The 23,063-nt window shown below is 38.8% G+C and overlaps 1 protein-coding gene across 1 annotated transcript in view; it reads right to left on the bottom strand.

Annotated features, from left to right (window-relative positions):
• Nucleotides 1-23,063, bottom strand: part of SPTLC3 (serine palmitoyltransferase long chain base subunit 3) — a 136,994-nt gene that overhangs the window by 74,750 nt on the left and 39,181 nt on the right. Inside the window, exons 3-4 of the mRNA XM_045809157.2 lie at nucleotides 14,497-14,651; nucleotides 13,717-13,865 (exon numbers count right to left, since the gene is read on the bottom strand). Of these exons, the coding sequence (XP_045665113.1) occupies nucleotides 13,717-13,865; nucleotides 14,497-14,651 (304 nt within the window). The remainder of the gene's footprint in view (nucleotides 1-13,716; nucleotides 13,866-14,496; nucleotides 14,652-23,063) is intronic.

The following is a 23,063-nucleotide window of genomic DNA, read 5'->3' as shown; positions in this document are numbered from 1 at the left end:
TCCTAATTGGGTGGAGGTGCCTGAGTCATGTCAAGTTGCAGTTGGTAGTTTGAGTACTTGAGTGGTTCTAGAAATTATATTCAACATGTTGTCTTTGTTATGTAAATTTGGGATTTTTTTTTAATCCCAAGAAAGCACAGCTATAGTCCTAACCAAAGGTACAAATAAATTCATAGTGATTTTTATTTCTCTTTCTCTCTGACTTTAGTTTTGTTTTACATTGGTTTTTTTTTTTAGTCTCTGAAGCTCAAAAACAGGCCACAAATTGGCTAGTGACAATGGATCTCCAAATTGCTATGTTGTGCATATATTGACACTTGTTCTCATCCTGAAAGTTTATTTATCCAATGGGATACTGAAAACCTGCTTTGTGAATAAAAGAACAAAGACAAGCTGGATGTATCCTCTTCCCAGCTCTCTCAATGTTATTTTCATGTGCCAAACACTAGGCTTGCCGCCATCAGTCAAATCAATAAAAATTGGATGCAGGAGAAAGTACCAATATTATGTTTATGGACTGTATACTTCTGCTGGATTTTTATTGATGCTGACTGGCTCATACTTTTTAGTCAGAACATAAAGACTGCTGGCCTTCAAATTGACACTGACTAATAGTAAAGAGTGTAGGTGTTATTAACAAGCCTGTTTCACCACCACCAATTCTTCCTGTGTGGCACATGTGAAGACTATTTCCCAAACTGTGACTGTAGTCACTTTTTGTCCAGAATATCCTGTTTGTAGATAGTTTCTTAGACTTGACCCAGGAGCAGGCTGGCATTTGTCATGACAATCTGCCAGCAGGCTCACCTGGCTGTTCCAATTGTGTCATGGATATCAGCCCCCATCTGAGCCACTTTGCTTGAACTGAGGACGTGGATGTGGGAAGTTAGGGGTAGACATTGACAATGTCCTTGGTCTTCCTCAAGTTGATATTAGTGGCTATAAAGTATATACATAGGTGCTGATGTCAATGAAAGTTAATCTGTATCCTCAGTGTGTTTGGATGTAACAGAATTTTTGCCTAAATGAAGTAAAAGAGACTAAACTTTGATGTACATTGATGTGCATTGGATTTGGAAATCTGGACAATTGCTAATAAATCTAGAGGATCCTTCTTCCTAAATTGTGATGAGGGCAGGTACTTATTTACAACAGCAAACATTTTATGGAGGGCCAGAGAGAAAATAGCTTGGACTTCATGGGCCAGATGTGCTATTATAAAGTGCAAGCAGTCATAGACAATACACAAAAGAAAGGCCGTGGCTGTGTACCAATAAAACTTTATTTATGGATACTGAAATTTGAATTCCATATAATTTCACATGTTGCAAAACAGTATTCTTATTTTTATTTTTTCAACCACTTAAAATTGTAAAAACTATTTGTGACCTGCAGGCAGGACAAAAACAGAAAGCAGCTAGAATAGTCTGGTGACCCTTGATGGGGGTGGTCTCTGATTTTAGCTATGAACAATATAGGGTAGTGTAAGGGCTCTTCACTGGGACTCAGGAGGACTGGTCTCTAGTTTTGACTTCTCAGCCTGCCGACTGCAAAAACATTGATTGGCAGGTTATTAGAAAATCTCTAGGCTGCATGTATCTCATCTTACGTTATTTGTGGGGGTGGAGAGAAGATGGTGGAAGATCCACATATTCTGAAATTCTATGGGTTTCAACTTTGTTCAATCATCCCAGGTATTACCTTGCTGGCAAGTATTATACTTACATAAAATTATTGGGCTATCTTGCTTAGCTTTGTTGAACCTACAAGGCCAAATCTACACTTGCAGGAATATCTCTGCTAGTTGCCATTTGGCTGTGCTGTAATTCCTGTCATTGTCAAGAGAAGGGCAATTACCTTGTCAGAACTATAACAGGTATCAGGAAATTGCCAAAAGGCTTTCAGAAACCAAGATACACTTTCATTTTCCTACTCTCAAACAATTCCTCTGAGAGTCTGTTTCCCTTTAAAAATACTCTAAAAGGAAAATAAAGAGGCTTGAGAGAAATGGAATGAAACCTTATTCATCAGAATTTACAATAATTTGGCCAGAGAGGAACTGGCGCTGTTTATGAAGAAGAGTTTGGCTGTTGTGAATTAAGATGGTGAAACTGATTGATGTGGGGATGTTTATAGCTTATTTAATCGAATCCACTGCTTTGGCGCATGTTTACGGCATTGATTTACATAAAACTGTGTTAATTAAAATTGCGTTTTTAAAAAAGAAAACACGTTCTCTACTTGGTAGCCATTTCTTAGAAACTGCTTATTCTCGTAGGAACTTGAAGGCCATAGGATGCTATTTATTCAAAATTGCTTTCATTTAGACATTTTGCAGATTCAGGCTGGCCCCTTTTTCAGTAGTTCAGACTAGTGCACTGTACCTTTCCTAGATCTAGATACAAATATTTGAGAAAGAAACACAGAAAGAGCCTTGATAATTTGAATGAAATGATAGCAGAAAACTTGAGGAAGATAAAGAGGGAGATGAATTATCGAATGATTTAGGACCATGTTCTCAAACTGAGAAATAGAAATGTCAGCAAATAGGTACATTCCAACTAACATAACAATCACATTTGAAACTTGAAAATGGAAAATAATTTCCCATTACATCTAGTCATATGGATTCCTAAGTTAATGTGTCCTTTCTGATGTTTTTAAGATGAAAATATTTGAAGGCTACTTCCTAAAATTGCAATTATAATTTGAATGACTCTTCTCCACTAGGCAGTTTTGAGGTGTGCTTACTCTTCAGGTTTCCCTGGTGAGCTGAGTCAAGCACAAGACTTTCCTTCTCAAAGGAAGAAAAGTCTCCGAGTAGAGATGAGCTTTCCTTGGCACAGAAGTAGTCTCGTGGCCTTCCATGAGTTTGTTTTCTCAGAAGTGAAACAGTTGCTTGCAGCACAAAGAACTCACAGAGCTTAGGCATTCAAATAATATTGTTACTATACATCTGTTCTTAACCAGGAAAAGAAAGACCAAGAAACTAAACACTCTTGTAGAATAAAAGTGGGGGGAGGGGAAAGAAAGGAAACAAAAGTTTCTCTTCCATTTGGCTGAGTTTAACCTTTCCTGCATTTGGAAATCAAGAGCAGCAATGTGTGGCAGGATACACTCGATAATCAAAACTAACTTGCTTCATTGATTTTCTGGCTTGTCTCTTATCTACTTTCCAGTTTTTATTTATAGACTTCAGCCCCCAGGCATATGTGGTATTCACTCCACATAAAGTAAAAGACCATTGCATTTTGGAAAACGCTTGGTTAATTTGGTCAAGAAAGTCAGCTGTGCTAGATAGTTTACAATGGTTCCCAAAGTGTAGTCCCCCGAGCAGTAGCATGGACATTACCTGGGAAGTCATTAGAAATGCTAGATCTTGGGTTCTTTTCCAGCCCGGCTGAATGAGAAACTTTGTAGGTGGGGCCAATAACCTGTGTTTTTCCAAGCACTGCAGGTAATTCTGATGTAAGTTAAAGTTTGAGAACTGCTGGTTTAAGATCAAGAATCCAAAAACCACACTGAGATACCACCTTACGCCAGTTAGAATGGCAAAAATAGACAAGGCAGGAAACAGCAATTGCTGGAGAGGATGTGGAGAAAGGGGATCCCTCCTACATTGTTGGTGGGAATGCAAGTTGGTACAGCCACTCTGGAAAACAGTGTGGAGGTCGCTTAGAAAGTTAAAAATTGAGCTACCCTATGACCCAGCCATTGCACTACTGGGTATTTACCCCAAAGATACAGACGTAGTGAAGAGAAGGGCCATATGCACCCCAATGTTCATAGCAGCATTGTCCACAATAGCTAAATCGTGGAAGGAACCGAGATGCCCCTCCACAGATGACTGGATTAAGAAGCTGTGGTCCATATATACAATGGAACATTACTCAGCTATCAGAAAGAATGAGTTCTCAACATTTGCTGCAACATGGACCGCACTGGAGGAGATAATGCTAAGTGAAATAAGTCAAGCAGAGAAAGACAATTATCATATGATTTCTCTCATCTATGGAACATAAGAACTAGGATGATCGGTAGGGAAGAAAGGGATAAAGAAAGGGGGGGTAATCAGAAGGGGGTATGAAGCATGAGAGACTATGGACTTTGGGAAACAAACTGAGGGCTTCAGAGGGGAGGGGGCTGGGGGATTGGGATAGACCGGTGATGGGTAGTAAGGAGGGCACGTATTGCATGGTGCACTGGGTGTTATATGCAACTAATGAATCATCGAACTTTGCATCAGAAACCAGGGATGTACTGTATGGTGACTAACATAATATAATAAAAAAACGTTAAAAAAAAAAAGATCAAGAATCCACATAGCCTATGGCGGGGTCCCTCTAGGAGACTGGAAAATTTGGTCAGTCTGATTCAGTGAGCAAGTCTTGGAAACAGAACTATTTTCATAAATCTCTGCCTTCATTTTAGACTCCTGTTAACTTCAGGAAATAATTAACCCGAGAAATATGAGAACATTGTGGAAAAATCAGAAGATAGTACAAAATAAAATTTAACCATCTTTATCAATGCAAATATTCAAGTAAAATACATGTTTAAAAATGGACTCATAATAACAAATATACAGTTCTATAACTTGCTTTATTCTCTTAACAATGTATTTTCAATTTTGAGAAAATTGAGGACTGGGAAGAGAGAGTTTATCTCAGGCCCTAGCTAGTGGAAGGGGAGAACTAGGATTTGAACCCAAGCAAACTAATCCCAGAGCCTTTGCTCTCAACCAGCATGCTAAAAAACTGCATTACAATTCTGCATGGTCAAATGACATTACATTAAACAGATCCACCAAGTACATCTAATCAATTTCCTATTGTTGGAAACTCACTTATTTTCCCAATTTTTCAATTATTAAGCATATTGCAGTGCGTATTCTTTTTTTTTTTAAGATTTTGTTTTTATTTATTCGACAGAGATAGAGACAGCCAGCGAGAGAGGGATCACAAGCAGGGGGAGTGGGAGAGGAAGAAGCAGGCTCCTAGCGGAGGAGCCTGATGTGGGGCTCGATCCCAGAACGCCAGGATCACACCCTGAGCCGAAGGCAGACGCTTAACCGCTGTGCCACCCAGGCGCCCCGCGTATTCTTGATCATACATCTTTGAACACTTATTCAAAAAATTTAAGGCAAACTTCTCAAAATGAAATTACCGAGTTAAATAGCTTTCTGTTGATACACTAGCAAATTGCCTTCCGATGTACTCTACCAACAACATTTAAGGGTGCCCTTTTCTCTATTCCTTTGAAACTATGGGATATTATTATTATTATTTTTTAAGATTTTATTTGTTTATTTGAGAGAGAGAGAGCACCAGCAGGGGGAGGGACAGAGGGAGAGGGAGAAACAGACACCCTATGAGCAGGGAGCCCTACGCAGGGCTGGATCCCAAGATCCTGGGATTATGACCTGAGCTGAAAGCAGACGTTTAAATGACTGAGCCACCCAGGTGCCCCTATGGGATATATTTTTTTTGAACTTTTGTCAATTAGGTGAAAAATGGTAACTCTATGTCTTAATAATTCTTTGATTATTAATGGGACAGAGTATTTTCACAGGCTCGTTAACCACTTATATTTCTTTTTTTTCCTTAATTGCCCATTTGTGTACTGGATCTACTTTTTAATGTAAAATTTTCGTTACACTCTAACATACATATAGAAAGGAAACAACTTGTAAGTATTGAGCCCTGTGAAGTTTCAAAAAGTGAACACACATATTACTGCATCAAAAAGAAAAAAAACAGCAACAATATAGAATTTCCATTGTGCCCCCTCCTGGTCACCATCTACTTTCCCCGAAGGGTAATTACTATCCTGTGCATTCTCAGCAGCTATGATATTGCTCCCAAAGGGTTGACAATCTGTTCTTGGCGGAAGGGCAGATAACTTACTCTGTGTATAAGGCACAGATATCCATGACCCACATAAGCAGATATCTGCAGTATTAAAATATCACAGGAGGGAGTGTTAAAGAAAAGCTTGAGAAACATTATACAATCCTGACTCTGCATTTTTGCCTCTTTTGAACTTTCTCAAAATCCTGACCCACTTAAGGTAAGGGGTTTTTTTTCTTCTGATTTGTAAGTCTTTACATGTTAAGAATATTAACATTTTGCCTTATATTTTGCAAATAACTTTTCCTAACTTTGTTCCTTGACTTTTAAATTTGTTGACATGGTTTTTTTATGCACAGAAGTTTAAATGCTTCATTTTGTTGGCTTTTCCCTCAGGATTTTTGGAAGTGCTTTCTCTGGTTCCCCGGAGCATGAGGACAGAGGAGACTACTGTCTGAATCAGGCTTGACAAATCTGAAGGGCAAGTAGATGTGTCTAGAGGTTGGGGTGGGAGCAAGCTGTCTTTCCTCTAACAGGGAAGAGTGCCTGTTTTCCATGGACAAGGGTGGCCTGTGTTGCATGGAGTCAGCCTGGAAGTCATTTGAAATGGATCCCTCCCATTAAGAGGACAAACTGCCAGGCAGGGTGAGTTAAGTAAGGTGAGCTCCACTGGAGGTTCTAGAATTGAAGGGTGACAAGCCAGAGAAAAGGCTGCTGTGGTGTGAATGTTTACGTCTCCCCAAAATTCGTATCGGAAACCAAATGCCCAAAGTGATGGAAATAGGAAGTGGGGCCTTTGCGGAGTGATTAGGTCATAGAGACAGAGCCTTCATAAATAGGATTAGTGTCCTTATAAAAGAGGCCCCAGACAGCTGGCTCATCCCTTCCACCATGGGAGGGTACAACTGGAAGTTGGCACCATGGAAGAGGGCCCTCACCTGACCATGCTGGCAGCCTCCAGAACTGTGAGAAATTAACTTTGGTGTTCATAAGCCACCCAGTCTGCAGTACTTTGTTACAGCAGCCCGAAGGGACTCAGACAGGTGATGCGAACATCAAAGGAGCTAGAGACTGACAATCCTAGCAGGGCCCTAACGAAGGAATGCATATAAGTGCATTTTGTATAACCCTGGGAGTCATACGCAACTTATGAATCACTGAGCATTATATCAAAAACTAATGATGTACTATATGTTGGCTAATTGGATTTAAATTTTAAAAAGTGCATTTTGCATTTGAATTGTGGAATCGTTTTACTCTGTTCGTTTTGTCATTCATTCATCACTTCAGTTATTCATTCAGTTTCCATTTTATTGATGCAGTTATTGCTGGTGGTGGTTCTTCTTTTTATATATAAATCTCAAATGCATTTGCAATTTACGCAAGTGGAATGTGCTGAGATATAATATGTGAGGTAGGGATCTAATTTATTTCCTATGTGATCAGCCAGTTATCATGATACTAAATATGATGTAATTAGTCCTTTTCCTACTGATTTCAAAATTGTTCTTATTGTATTCGAATGAGTATGCCAAGTTGTGTCTGTCTTTAGATTTCCACTTAGACTCCCCACCTCTTCTCCCCATCTATTAATGTCATTGGGATGGTGTTCAATTTACATATTCATTTGGAGAAGTACTGATAGAAGTATACGACCAGGTCGTTCCCTTCTAGGATTTGTTATCTTGACGTTTTCAAGTCTTCTTTGAAGTCTTTTACCAAAGTTTTACAGTTTTCTTCAAATAGTTTCTAGACATTTTCAACATAATTCCCTAGGTGTTTGCTAGTTTTGCCCATATTTATTAATAATGTAATTTCTCCTATATATCTTCTGATTGTTAATTACTGACTTTACTATATGAATTTTAAAAATTGGTCTACATGCAGTAAGTCTTGATTGGGTTTCTTATTGGATATTTATTATTATTTAAAAAAAATTTTTTATTATGTATTCAATTAGCCAGCATATAGTACATCATTAGTTTTTGATGTAGTGTTCAACGATTCATTGGTTGTGTATAACACCCAGTGCTCACCACCACATGTGCCCTCCTTAAATTTTTGACTATTCAAGTATGTAAATTGGAAGAAAGTAGACCCAAACTCTGTCCTTCCTGCGCAGCTGCGTCTCCTGTCGATGGTAGCCCCATGAAGAACCCATGCACAGGTCCCCTTTGCTCCTCACAGATCACAGCTTGAAAACCAGAGAGGTGAACAATGAGATCATCTACAACTGATGGTTCGTTTACCTCTTATTATACTTATACTTCTTATTCTGTCACACGGTAGCCATTCCATAAATACTTCTTGACTTCAAGAACGAAAAATGAAATGATGTCGTCTAGTACTTCCACAGGGCATTAAAAATGGTGGATAAACACATCTTCCTCGTTTTTCTGACTTTAAAGTGAAAGTTTCTAGTGTCTCCTCATGAAATATAGTACAGTCTCTTTGTTTGAAGTAGGTACTTTTTATTGCATTCTGGAATCTCCTATTTTTATTCTATTAAAATTTGTGTTAGGAACAGATAATGAATTTTACAAATGCTTTAGTGTCACCTATCAAGATAATGATATGTTCTCTCCTGGGATTTTTCAATGTTATGAATTGTCTTCTTATTGCGCTAACTCAATAGTCCCTGAAATGAGCTACTCAATCATGGTATCGTGTTGCTGAATACACTGTTGGATTCGACAAACTGCTTGTTTGTCAGCTTTTGTTCAGCAGTTGCCAGCTCTGATTGCCGCTCACCAAAATCACCTCTAGTGACTTTATTAAACACAGATGCCTCAGCCCAATAGAAATTGTTCTTCTCTTATTCATAACTGTCTGTTTTTATTTCTAGTAACTCCATACTTTTGCTTTCCTTTTACTCCTTACTTCATGGTAGGTTAGTTTGCTAGCTTCAGTCTTTCTTCTTTAGTAAAGTAAGACTATATATTTTCCTCCAAGTACACAACTAGCTGGACCCTATGGTGTTCTTACAGTTGTTAGTTTCTACATATATCGTAAATGTAATTTCTTTTCCTTTTTGATTCAAGAGTCTCTTAGGAAAGGGCTTTAAAACATTCCAGAGAGTTTTTTAAAAAGGAATTGTTTCTAATTTTATTATTTACTTTTAGACTTATTTCACTGTGATCCAAGAATGTGGATGCCACTTTTTGGAATCTAATGAAGATTTCTTTGTGGCACAATATATAGTAATTTTTTGTGAAAATTCACTAAATATTTAAAAGATGAAGTGTACCGGTAATATGTTTTAAGGCTCATAATTCAATATATAAATATTAAATGAAACTCAATAATTACATTGTTAGCGCCCTTTATGTTTTATGTCTTCCTTTCCTACTTCCCTTCTTCCCTCCTTCCTTCCTGCCCTCTCCCCTTCCTTCTTTCCTCCCTACCCTCCCTCTTCCCTTCCTTCTCGCCTTTCTTCCCTCCTTCCTTCCTGCCCTCTCCTTCCTTCTCTCCCTCCCTCCTGCCCTCCTGCCCTCTCTCCTTCCTTCTTTTCTTCCCTCCCTCCCTTTCTCTCTTCCTCTTTCCCTCCCTCCCTCCCTTCCTTCTTTCCTTCTTTTCAAGGACTGGGAGGTACTTTGTGGTCTCCTATCACTATTTTATTTGTCTTGCTTTTGTTTCTAATCAGCCTGTGGAATGTTAAATTGGCCCAAATGATTTTCAAAGCCTCTCATAATTCATTATCCTAATTTCCAGGTGTACAGAAAAATAAACAGCCAACTATGTCCTCACTGTGTTACTTGATGCATAGAGATAATATAGGAGTTGAATCTGTCTTCATTATGGGCTCTCCACATAATTTTTATAAGGCGAGTCTCTTCTTATGCTTCATAACAACTAATAACTTTAAGCTAATCTTCTGCTTTCCTTTTGTTTGCATTTGTACCACACATTTAGGTTGTTTGTTTATTTTTTAAAGTTTCAGCTTTTTCTTTACTCTTTGGCTGAATATGAAAGAAGAACAAGCAATTATATGTTTACTTTGCCTCAGGGGCTGCTGCATTACACTTTTTATTGTCAAACCAACATATTCAGACAAACACCTTCCACACACAGAACAATTAAATAGTTCTTTCAGATAAAGAAATTCATAATATCGGTAGGGGAAGAAAGGGGGGTAATCAGAAGGGGGAATGGAGCATGACAGACTATGGACTCTGAGAAACAAACTGAGGGCTTCAGAGAGGAAGGGTGCGGGGGAATGGGATAGACTGGTGATGGGTAGTAAGGAGGGCACGTATTGCATGGTGCACTGGGTGTTATACGCAACTAATGAATCATCGAACTTTACATCAGAAACCAGGGATGTACTGTATGGTGACTAACATAATATAATAAAAAAAAACATTAAAAAAAAAAAGAAATTCAAAGATCCAATGTGGAAATATCTTGCATAATGGAGATATTACTGATTATTGTTTGATGTTAAGACTCAGACATCTTGAACGATTCTCAGTCCTGGTGCTGAGAATCTAAAACTCCATGGAAGTTTAGAATCTGTAAACAGGTATTCAAGTGACTTTCCAGCTGAAAATCTGGAGGCAAGTCACCTTATAAAGAGGCTGTTGGGCAGCAGTCTCTTCGACTTTGACAAGCTGTTCAGTCCAGAGTTCACTAGTTCCCAACATAATATCACACACAATACTCAAGAATTTCTAATCTTTCACGGCACATTAAGAAAGTTATTGAGAAAAACTAGGCTGTAATTACCAAAGATATGACATATGGCACGCAATTTGAAGGAGACAGCCCAGATCAAGGAGAATTCTAATAAAAATGCCCCCATGAATAGAGGAGATAAGAATTAAAAATGTGTCAGGCATTTTAAATGCTTGATTATGACTCCAAACTGCCATTTCACTCTGCCTCATATTTAGGATATCAAAAAAACGCACCACCCCCCCCCATCAGCCTATGGAAAGTTAAACTGACCGGAAGACAGACAGTCAAAGCCTCCCGTAATTCTGTATGCCAGTATTTTTTAGTTGTACATGAAGATAAACAGCAGCACATCATTCCACGTGTTAAAAACGGCACTTGCAATTCTGTAGGTATGTGTCTGGAATGGGTCCGTCCTTACAGCTCAGCTGTATTTTAGGCTCAGTCCTAGCATTTGCAGATGCAGACTGGACACACAACTCTACTCTTGGGCTCTTTGTCTGTTGCGCTTTTTACTGAATTGACCTCCCCCTTGGGCACTGAGTGCATCTTTTATAGTGGTTTGTAGCAGGGAGGAGTCTGGCTGGGACTTATCTTTCTACTTTTCATCCTTAGGAATAACTTACATTTACTTGTATTTGTTTGTGATTAGAGCACATAGTTGAGTTTGGGTCTTTGGCAAAATCTCAGTCCTTTTCTTTCAGTGGGCAAATATGTTCTTCTCACATATTTTTGGCCAAGATACTGTGTGTGGTCTTCTATCCTTTCACTGTGTTTTAAATACTTCCTCTTGATTTCTTTTTTGTTTCATTTCCTATTTTGTAATACGATTTTTGTGTGTTTTTCCCTCCAGAACATTGGAAACTATTTTTAAAAGCTCTGGGAAAGTACTCAAGTCATTAAATGTTCCTAAACTTTTACTTTGGACTCCTCAAGAAGCATTTTCGGTTGCTAAATTGGTAAGCTTCCATATTCCCAATTTTCACTGACAATCCACTGGCACTGTTACACATTTTCTTAAGACTAGATAGCTTATGCTTTCTAAAAGTTATTGAAATAAGTGGCATTCAAAATTGTGCTACTAATTCTTGCATGCTAGGCTAAGGTTACTGCTTATACTGCAGAATACTTTCAAATGTGCCCCTTTTACGTCTTTATTTTCTGACTGCTCATATCCATCCTTGTTATCAGTTCTTCTATTTGCTTAAAATTAGTGTGGGTGGCTTCTATTTTGCTCTCTCACTGGTTCCCTGAAAACTGTTAAAATCTTCCTAGAGCTTGAGTCAGAGACTAAGTGAAGCAGGTAAACATTAGAAGTCTAGCCATTCAGAAGGCTGAGTAAGTGGAGAAAGAACTCAGGCTGCAGACAGTCCAAACTATGATCTTCATCTCTGCCTGGCTTCTCTGGTTCATTGAGTCTGCAGAATCAGGAACTCCTGTTCCATATGTGGCTTCACTAGGAAGGAAACTATTGCCTGTGTCAGGTTAGCTTCTGCAGGCTGTGACTGAGGAATGTTCTGTCTCAATGAGTCGGGCGTCGTCATCCTCAGGAAATGTGTTTTCTGTCTCGTGCATTAACGATCCTGGTGATGTCACCAGCACCAGAGGAAATATCCCCAAAGCTTACTGACTCCATGTCTTTTATAACTGGGGGGTAGTCTTCCAGTCTCTGCCCCATCCCGAAAGGCGTATCATGGGTGACCCAATTCTGCTAAGTGAAGTAGAAGCTTCCTTCCACTTATATCTGCAGCCCTCCTGCCTCAAAATGAAGATAAGTAAGATGGCTTTCTTAAGAAATCTGGGCAACCCCTTCTAAACTTTGGAGCTTTAGCTAAATGTGAACTGAATGTATGGATTAAGAAAGTTACTTTGTTCAACTTGAATTGTTCTTTGTTGCATGGGTTTGTAATGCCCTTCTGTCAAATGGATATCTAAGAGGGGCACGTGGCTCATTTTTCATTAATGGTAAATCCCTTTTTAGTAGATTTACCTTGGGTTCGTAGACTGGCCTGAAACTGACATGGTAACTATACATATATCATTCTGGATGGGAATCTGCTATCATAGAAGAAGCAAGCTAGACTGGGAGTTAGTATGATTAATAACCCACTGGGGGGGACATCACTTAGTTACTATGATCCTGTTTCCTCTGTAGAAGATGAAATAACATCGCCTGTGCTGCCTCCTTGAGCAGAGGACTTTTGTGAGGAACAAATGAGAAGATATATGAGAAAACGCTGTGTCAGGAATAGCAAGACTCTCTACAGGAGGAAGCTTGCAACACTCTTTCTCTCTGAGGTGGGGAGGATCAGAAGTTTCCTTCTCATAGATTTCACTCCTTTGAATAAGGGGAAAATGTTTCAGCTAAAAGAGAAACAAATAGGCAGTCTGTTCCACCATGCCCATTCATTCATCTTTCACTCATTCATTCAACATGGCAGACAACAAGGCCAATTCAATCCCTCCCTTCATGAAGCTTATGTTTTAGTAGCAGCGATGGGCAATATCCAAATACAAAAGCAAGATCAGTGATGGACATCTTTAAGAAAGAGCAAAATCTAAATGAAGTTGTTCAATGGATATACAATTTCAGTCATGCAAGATGAGTAAGTTCCAGAGATCTGCAGTAGAACATTGTGTCTAGAATTAATGCTGCATCGTGCACTTTAAAAATTTGTTGAAAGGGTAGATCTCATGTTAAGTGTTCTTACCACAAAAAGCGGGGATCCAAAGAAACTTTCTGAGGTGAAGGACATGTTTATTACCTTGATGGCGGTGATGGTTTCAGAGTGTGTTTATATGTCTAAACCCATCAAATTGTATACTTTAAGTAAGTACAGTTTTTAAAAATATCAATTATACTTCACAAAAGCTATTTCAAAAAAAGAAAAGTGGGAGGAAGACTCTAGAAAAGGACCAGATGGAAGAGGCACAATAGTTACTATTTTAAATAATGTGGTCTAAGGAAAGATCCATTTTTATTTTCTGGAGAATTAAAACCTGTAACTAATAAACTGCCTGGCAAGAGCATAATGTTTGAAATTTCCGAAAAGGCCTTCAGATACCTTTCTCATTTTGCGATTTATAACAGCCTTTTGAGGTACACAGTCTAGATACGATCTGCGTTTGAGAAGTTGCCACAAGGCATCTGAGGCCCAACTGGACAAAATTTCAAAATGGTGAACATACATACCCATTTCATGTCTGGTGCTGGCCACACCTAAGCCATACTCCTCTAAAACATCCTTCACTGTCCTCATAGATTCGTCGTAACTGGCAGCCAGGCCAAGGAAGTTATACGAGCCCATGTTGATGACATCTTTGATGACTCTTCCAGTGAACCTGCAGAGAGAAGACCACAAAGGGCTTTCTCATTTAACATCAGCCTCGTGCCCCATAAAAGACTCTTATAAGGAGATCTTGGCTCTGGCCCCAATCATATATTTTCTTTTTCCTTTCTGATGTGTATTGCTGTCAACACAAAATGGTCTGCCCTTGGAGGACAGTAACCCCAAAATGAAGCTGGGCAAAGCATTGGAAAAAGGTATCCCAAGCCATGGAGTATTACTTAGCCCTGGTTTTCCTTGGGCGCTCACTTCTGTGACACCTGTGCTCTTGTTTAAATTCCAGCAAGAACTTTCTAGGTGAGAAAGAGCCATGGTCATCATGGTCTCCTTCAGCAAGAAGCAAGGGGGTATAATTTGTCCATAAGGCTGAAAAGGCTCTTCCTGGCTGGCTCTGTGTATCCTGCACTTTCTGACACAGGCTTTATTTTAATCTAACACAGCCACCCTTGGCAACTGAATTACCATGACTTCCTCCACTGGAATTATGAGGGCTTGCAACGGGCTCAGTGATGGAAGACCAGCAACTTCCGTGGTTTGGTGTTCATCAGCTCTGTAATTTGGTGCCCACGCTAAAATGTCCCAGGAAGGATTTCTTTCAACCAAGCCCCTCCAGAAGGCTGCCTCACCTAAATGTCCAGTTGTAGTCATCCGACACCCTCTCCATCACATCAAACCGAGACCCCGGGGCACTGCAGATGGGCCGGTTCCAGTTGTCTCGGATTCTCATGTACAGGTTCCGCGTGTAAAAATTCTCAAAGTTTTGATAAAGCGGCACAAAATCCTGTTACAACAGAGGCAGCAGTTTACCTTTGGTCTCCTGTTTTTTGTGTTTTATTTGCAATTGAAGGCTGGAAGAGCCAAGTAAATAGTCCACCTGCAAACGGTTTTGGAGCAAGGGCCTATAAGTAAGGAGACAGGTGGGTCCACAAAGAACTCTGTGAGACCTCCGTCCCTAAAGAACTTACATTTTAGTGGAAGGAAGTAAAAAACGTGGCACAGAAAGGTAGCAAAGATGACAGTGCAACATAAGGTAAGTCCCAAAATGAGTGGGGACCCAATGAACCCTGCAAGATTCCATCTGAAAAGTAACAATAGATGTTTTCGTCAAAGGAGTTTAGCTGGAGAAAAGTGGTTGGATGATAATTTGGTCTTAACTTTTTCTGAACATGACTATCCCCACTCATGTTTTCAGAAATGTGGATGAACTTGATCTTGGACCTATTGGCAAAACTCTTGGCAGTTGGCTGGCTGTCATATAGCCGAGGGCCTAGAAACTGAGTTGATGAGCTTGTGGAGGCACCTGGCTTCTCCCACGGTTGAAGTAACAGCACTGTTTTGCTATATAGAAGGTAAGCCATGCTTGAGGGGTTTACAATCCAGCTGAGGCTCAAAGAAAAGCATGTCTAACTTTTGGTCATCTAACTCCTAATAGCATAAGGCAGAAAATACAAAACCTTGGTCTAAGCCACGTACTTTGGGCATTTGCAAGATTAGAATGAGAGGGAGAGTCACATCCTCCTGGAGGAATCAAGGTAGCTTTATATAGGAGGGGTCTCGAAGCTGGGCACTGAAGGTGGAACGAGATTGCTTTGGTCAGGGATGCTTAGAGAGGGCACTCAGGATGAATGGGTCTGTGCTGGAAGTGTAGGGTGTTTTGAGGAGAATGAGTAAAAATAACACACATGGCAGATCTTGTCACTCTGCTCAGATCTATAATGGCTCCCACCTCACTTAGAGTCAAAGCCAAGGTCTTGAGCGTTCTACTCCCTGTTACCTTCCTGATCCCATCCACTACTATTCCCCGTGGTGTGTTAAGGTGGCAATATCCGGTTGGGAACAGAAAATGGGAACTTTAAGTGTCTGGATGAAGAACTCACACATTATCCTGGAGTCAATGGGGAACCACTGAATAACTGGGAGGGAGCTTTCTTATTCTCCCATCCTTTTTGAGTTCATGGCTCTCCTTCCCATTATGGAATAGTGCTGATTTCCTGAGGGAACAAGGAGGACCAGGGCTCAGGCTTTGTGGAAGACCTTCTTGTGCTACGGGTTTGGCTTACTCATCTCTTGAGCTGATCCATTCCAGAGGATAGAATATAGAATCTGCAGGCTTGGGTGGCTGGTGGTTGCATCCAAGCCACAGTCTGTTTTGCCACATCGTTAGGTTTTCAGCGGCAATGACATCATTTCTGGAGAGGGAGTTGTGATTATCTAGAAGAACAATGATTATAACCACAACCCCAGCACATACTGGGGACTATCTATTGCATGCAAATTTGGAGGCTGGAAAGGGCAACTTTACTGGTTACATCTGTAAGTTGAAAATTTCATACCAAATGCATTTGTCCTCTAAGAGTCAAGTATCCTGATAGAAGTTATATGAAGATTTAAAGCAACGAAGTTATGATAATTATACCTGTTTATGTTCTAACAGGGAAATGGACATATTTGTGAGAGAAAAGGGGATTGTATAATTTCAGGCACATCTTTTCCAAATGATTTCTTCTTTTTTTTTTTCCAACTGTTTACTGACTTATGGATTACTCCATATCCCCAAATGTTATTTGTGTCCTTCTATTTCTAAGTTTTTATTCCTTAATTGAAATGACATCATATAAATTCATACTATCAAGAGAAAAAAGAGAAGTAGGTCTGTAAGTACTATTTCTGGACTCTGAATGGAATTATAGTTTTAGATTTTTTTTGAGAAATCTTACTCAAAATAAGGTTAACAGTTGGTTTGGGAAAACACTTGGCTTTAGGTAGGAAAAACAAAATATTATGTCTATAATATTAAAAAATTAATTTCTCTCTTTTTTAAAGATTTTATTTGAGAGTGAGAATGAGAGAGAGAGCACAAGCAGGGGGAATGGCAGAGGGAGAGGGAGAAGCAGACTCCTCACTGAGTAGGGAGCCTGATGTGGGGCTTGATCCCAGGACCCTGGGATCATGACCTAAGCTGAAGGCAGATGCTTAACCTGCTGAACCACCCTGGCACCCCAAAAACAAAATTAATTTCAACAAAGAACCACGAGATGCACAGGATACCAGGGCAGAGGGACATAGAAGTTGTAGAGTTCAAGCACCCATTTGACATGTGAGGAAATCAGACCCAGCAAGATGAGTGACTTGAACTCTGGTCAGCCTCTGGCTTCGTTCACTTTCCCAGCAGTCACTTAAGAGTGACTTCAGGCTGGCACCTTCCCCACTTCTGCAAGTTTCCCTCCAAAACCCCAGTTATAACAAAAACCATGAACCACAATACGGAAAGCTCAGGCCAACAGTTTGCCAGACCGTAGAGGAATGTCCACTCATCTTAAGGAACTTGGCATTTACTTGAGGAAACAACCTAGGGCATTTCATCATTGAGTCTCATAAAGACATGCTATCATGGCCTTTTGAGGGAAGGCGAGAAAATACTTCATCATGCCCAAACTTTCTGGCTCCTGGCTCAGAGATCCAGATTTTCTGCCTACGAGGAAATGGGCAGCCAGCTTTTTATTGAGACAGATGCTTTGAGGGCAAGATATAGGGATTCTAAGCTATTCTGTGGGATCAGAGAAGACTTTCTAGTAGGGAATGATCTTCATATTCAATAGACTTTTTTAGTAATTAAGTACCTGAAACTTCTCTGCCAAAGGGATAGACCAGTTTTTTTTAACCATGCAGGGCCATTTCTTTGTGAGTGGTGTGAGTGCTAACCCAGGTCTGAAACACAAGCTCTGCAGTGTGTGTCCCTGAGAGGAAGCTACTTAGAATTCAAGGTCTGGTTTGAGTAAGAATTGCCTTCTTTTGAGGCATTGTCCTGCTCTTCCTCTGCACCTGTGAGGCTTCCTGCCTCTGCATGGGTGTATTTTCACCCCACCCCATTCCTTTGAGCACGAGGGAGGTTTCTTCAGGAGCAGTCAACACCTTCCAAAGGTCAATGACCTCTAATCTCAGGTAAACCTCCCACGGCATTTTCGCTATACCAGAAAATGAAACTGGACTAGATATTGCAAAAACAGGAGCATTGCAAGAGGACGTACCTTTATCCATCTGTAGATGTAACTTGTCTCTTGGCCTACTCACAATCTTTATTTTTCTTCCTGACACAAATGGCTAGATGTGAGAGTGAAACTTGGGGCATAAGGACACAATTGTTTTGGGGGGTGGGCTGTAGGAGGGTTGAGCAAAATCTAAAAATGCAGCCACAAAAATGTCTTTGTTTCTACTGTAATACGACAATCTTTCTTTTTCCACATTGAAGCTTGTAGGATACTTCATGATTTTCCAAGTGTTATATATATTTCTACCCAACGTTTATAGATGACTTAGTGGAAAGTCAGAAAATTTGAGGGGACAAATTGGGAATCACAGTTCTAAAGCTAGTGCTCTTTTCAATAACCATGCTACATGGCTAGGTGCTTATAAGGAAGTGAAGAGAACATATCCATGGCCCATTGTGAAAAATAGTGCCAAGTTTGGAAGCATGCTCCTTCTTATTTGATTTAACTACCGCTCATTCAATAGAAAATAGAATCATGAATTTGTAGAGAGAGAAAAAAATCATTATCAAACAGCAGTTGTTAATTTTGCCCACATTAACACTTTGCTTTCACCTACACTTCTGCTCTCACCTAATATTTCATTTTATGTCATTATTTCCTTTTGGGAAATAATAATGAAATATGTTCATGTTCTCTTCATTGCTGGAAAGGACAATGTATCGTAAACAGTTCTTTTAAGTATGAGAAGTACAACGTCAAGATGGCTAAATTTAATTCTATTAAGAAATTAGAGGGATATTTGAATAAAACCGGTAGACTCAGTGCTTTTAAGTATTCTACCACTCATCTAAAAGTCCTCTGAAGTGACAAAAGATGTTTAAGAAACAAAATAAATTTACAAATGCCTAGAAAGACAATGGAGAGTATCATTACTGAATCAGAAATATTGAAGCATCACAAAACTCAGATAAGATCTAATCAGCGGAGAAGTAAAACCATAGGAAAGCATAGTTTTAAAAACACTTGCTGAGAAGATTGGTGTGGACATAAATTAACTGTAGGGGAGTTTAAAGCTAAGAGTCAATAACCATAAGAAGTTGATAGTCAGGATGATTAAGTGGGAAGCTAGATCTCTTTGTTCTCTTTTTATTGGATTAATAAGTAAGAAGCAGTTGTGTTGTCCATAGGACAAATCCCCTTGCTAGGCACCAGGTACGGAATGGAAGAGCAATGCCCCAGTGTAGAGAGATGGGGAGTCCACAAGCTACTGGTCCTGCAAACTCCTTCCATTTCCCTTCTTAAATCACCCAAGATAGGTGAATATGTAGAATAAGGATTCTTAAATTTAAAAAGAAATGAACATAAAACAGTGTCAGTACTATTTAAGGAAAAGTAGCATAAGAGGTCCCAAATTCAACAAGCAGAAGAACTAACATCTAGTGAAAAGACTTAATAGAGTAAACAGAAAAATAATTTAAAATATATTTGTCTTTTGAGACAAACAACAGAACAATGCATCCTTTTAAAAGATCAACAACTCAAAAGGATAATGGACTGCTGAAAAACAATTAATAAGCTAGAATAGAAAATTGACTAAGTTTTCCAAGACATGATGAGAAAGGATAGAGAAAAAAATATATAAAGGAAGTCAAGAGATACATAAGACAGATTCAGAAGATCCAATATCCCTCTCATGGGAGTTGCAATCTTGGGGGAAAAAAAGGAGGATAAGAAGGAGAAGTGTAAGAGGAGGAAAAGAAGGTAAAAAAGACGGAGGAGGAGGGATGGGGGGAATTCCAGAAAGGAGGAAAGACCTGAATACTAAGATGTGAATGATCTACTGGGTAGTGGTTAAATTTCCTGTCTCCAGGGATAAAGACGAAAGCCTCACGTGTTTTCAGGGAAGAAAGAAAGGCAGTTTACACACAGAGGAATAAGAAATGGATTGCTTCAGACTTTTGTAGGTGATAATGGTAAAAAAGATTATGAAGGAAAATGATTTTGAACTTAGAATCCTATACTCAGCTGAACCAGCAATCAAATGAGAAAGCCACATAAAAACATTCCGATATACGTGAGGAGTCATGAGTTTAACTCCCACGGACCTTTTCTGTAATAATTGAGCACAGACCTCAACAAAACAAACAACGAAATAACTAAAGAGGCAGGTGAGACGCCTGGTAAAGTAGTGAGTGAAGAAACTGATGGACTCTGGCTTAACCCAGGTATATGAGGTATAAAGAAACAGAACCTAAAAATTAATAAACAAATGATACCCTGGAAAATGGGTAGGTGGGAGAAAGAAATTATTAAATTCTTCTCCTGATCTGGAGAAGACTCTCATCACTAACTGTATCTACATTCCATGTATATGTGTTAAATATTAAAAGAGAACCACTAAAATAATAGCGGGGAGAAATACGATATATAACTTCCTAACAGTGACAAGGAGAATCAAATGTATCAAAGGTATGAAAGGAAAAGTATTTAAAATTAAAAAAAAAAAAACAGAAAATGTAAATGTTAAATATAAGGATGGCAGGAATCAATTTAAACACATGAGTAATTAAAGTATTAGGTTTAACCATAAGGAGTTGCCAATGTTTGTTTTTGACCTACAAAAACAGCAATTTCATACGGTTCAAGAAAGTAATAGTTCATAACTTATTTTATTAAAACGCAGCTTTCACATTTGATTTAAAATAAATCTATACGCTGCTTGTAAGAGGGCTACATTTTCTGAAAGTGATGAAGACTGAAATAAAGAGATGACTGTTGAAGAAAAAGCAGATGTATAAATATTCGTATCAGACATGACAGAGTGCAAGGTAAAGTAGGATAAAAGGAACAAATCCACCGAGAACTGTAAGAGTCATTTCTCATGTATCTGACAGTTACATTGAAATACATGAGAAAAAGAAAAACTAACAAATCCATAATCACAGTGGAAGACGTTACCATACGTTTCCAGAAACGGTAAGTTTGAGAAGACAAAAGCATAAGTAAGTCTAGAGGATCCAAATTACATAGTTAGCAAGTTTGTTCTAATAAACTTAAAAAGACAGTGGTCAGTTTTTCATGGCATGCATGGAAAACTACAAGAAATTCCAATACAACTATCTGAGAAGCTGTGGCAAGTAAGGAGAGATATTCATGAAGGTGGTAGCATTTGGAATTAAAGTATTAAAATACCAATAGCCGTCCTATATGCCATCAATAACTAATTAGAATATGGGATATAGAGAAAAGATAATATTCAAATAGTACCACCATCAAAAATTTGTACCCAAATAATGATCATAAAATGTAAGACCTTAGAATAAAGAAAACTATAAAATTTTATTAAAGGACGTGAGAAATACCTAAATAAATGGAGAGACATATCATGTTTCTAAATGGGAAGACTAAATATTATTAAATGTCAAATTTTCCAAAGTTAACCTATACCTATAGCTTTAATAATATATTACCAATTAAAATGACAACAGTTTCTTAAAAAAAATTCAATGCCTGACAAGCTAATTCTAAAGTATACACAGAGAAAAAATCTTTAAGAATTTCCTAAAAACTTACAAATTTACCTTAAAAATAGGCAAATTGATCAATAATTCAAATCAGTGGGTAAAAAATTCAATTAATGATATTGAGATAATTAAAAACTCTCTTTTAAAAAAGAAAGTCCTCCTCACATGAAAAGACACTCAACATTACTCAGCATCAGGGAACTACAAATCAAAACCACAATGAGATACCACGTCACACCTGTCAGAATGGTTAAAATTAGTGAGTCAGGAAACAACAGATGTTGGTGAGGATGTGGAGAAAGGGGAACCCTCTTACACTGTTGATGGGAATGCAAACTGGGGCGGCCACTCTGGCAAACAGTATGGAAGTTCCTCAGAAAGTTAAAAATAGAACTATCCTATGACCCAGCAATTGCACTCCTAGGTATTTACCCAAAAGGTACAAAAATACTGATTTGAAGGGGCACATGCACCCTGATGTTTATAGCAGCATTATCAACAATAGCCAAATTATGGAAAGAGCCCAAATGTCCATTGAGTGATAAATGGATAAAGAAGATGTGGTACATATACACATGCACGTGCGCACACACACACACACACACACACACACACACACACACACACACCCTGGAATATTACTCAGTCATCAAAAAGAATGAAATCTTGCCATTTGCAATGACATGGATGGAGCTAGAGTGTATTATGCTAAGCGAAATAAGTCAGTCAGAGAAAGACAAATACCGTCCAATTCACTCATATGTGGAATTTAAGAAACAAAATAGATGAACATAGGGGAAGGGAAAAAAAAAGAGAGGAAGGCAAACTACAAGAGACTCTCAACTAGAAAGCAAACTGAGGGTTGCTGGATGGGAGGTGGGCAAGAGAGGGGCAACGTGGGTGATGGGTATAGGGAGGGCAATTGTGTCGAGCACGGAGTATTATATGTAAGCCATGAATCACTACATTCTACTCCTGTAACCAATATTACACTATATGTTAACTAACTAGAATTTAAATATTTTTTTAAAAGTCCTCCTAGCTTACACAACACATAGACATAAGTTCTAAGTGAATTTATGGATCAATGCATAAATACCTCACAGATCATAAAAGTACTGAACGAAATTGTAGGAAAATTTATTTTAACTTTAAGATGAAAAAAAGGCTTTCCTAAACCTCATGAACTCTCCCTCCCCCAAAAGCAAAAACTAACAACAAGGAAAACAAAAGAAAATGTCTGATACATACGGCTTAAAAATTAAAAACGTAAATACGGCTAAGTAGAACATAGAAAAAAATCAAAAGCCAAGAAAGAGAATAAGAAAAATAGCTAAAATCATTTAATAGACAAATTATTCATATATGGATATATAGAAAAGACTCCTCTAAATCAGTGAGAAAAAACAATTTAATAAAATCAAGAGCAAGGGATATGAAGAGGCAATTCAAGAAGAGTAAGTATAGGGGCGCCTGGGTGGCACAGCGGTTAAGCGTCTGCCTTCGGCTCAGGGCGTGATCCCGGCGTTATGGGATCGAGCCCCACATCAGGCTCTTCTGCTAGGAGCCAGCTTCTTCCTCTCCCACTCCCCCTGCTTGTGTTCCCTCTCTCGCTGGCTGTCTCTATCTCTGTGGAATAAATAAATAAAATCTTAAAAAAAAAAAAAGAAGAGTAAGTAT

Source organism: Ursus americanus, chromosome 22 (assembly GCF_024610735.1).
Source record: "Ursus americanus isolate L20-20 chromosome 22, mUrsAme1.1.p, whole genome shotgun sequence".
In the NCBI taxonomy this organism is placed as follows: Eukaryota; Metazoa; Chordata; class Mammalia; order Carnivora; family Ursidae; genus Ursus; species Ursus americanus.
Note: the sequence above shows the minus strand (reverse complement) of the source record. Positions and strands in the feature narration are given on the sequence as shown.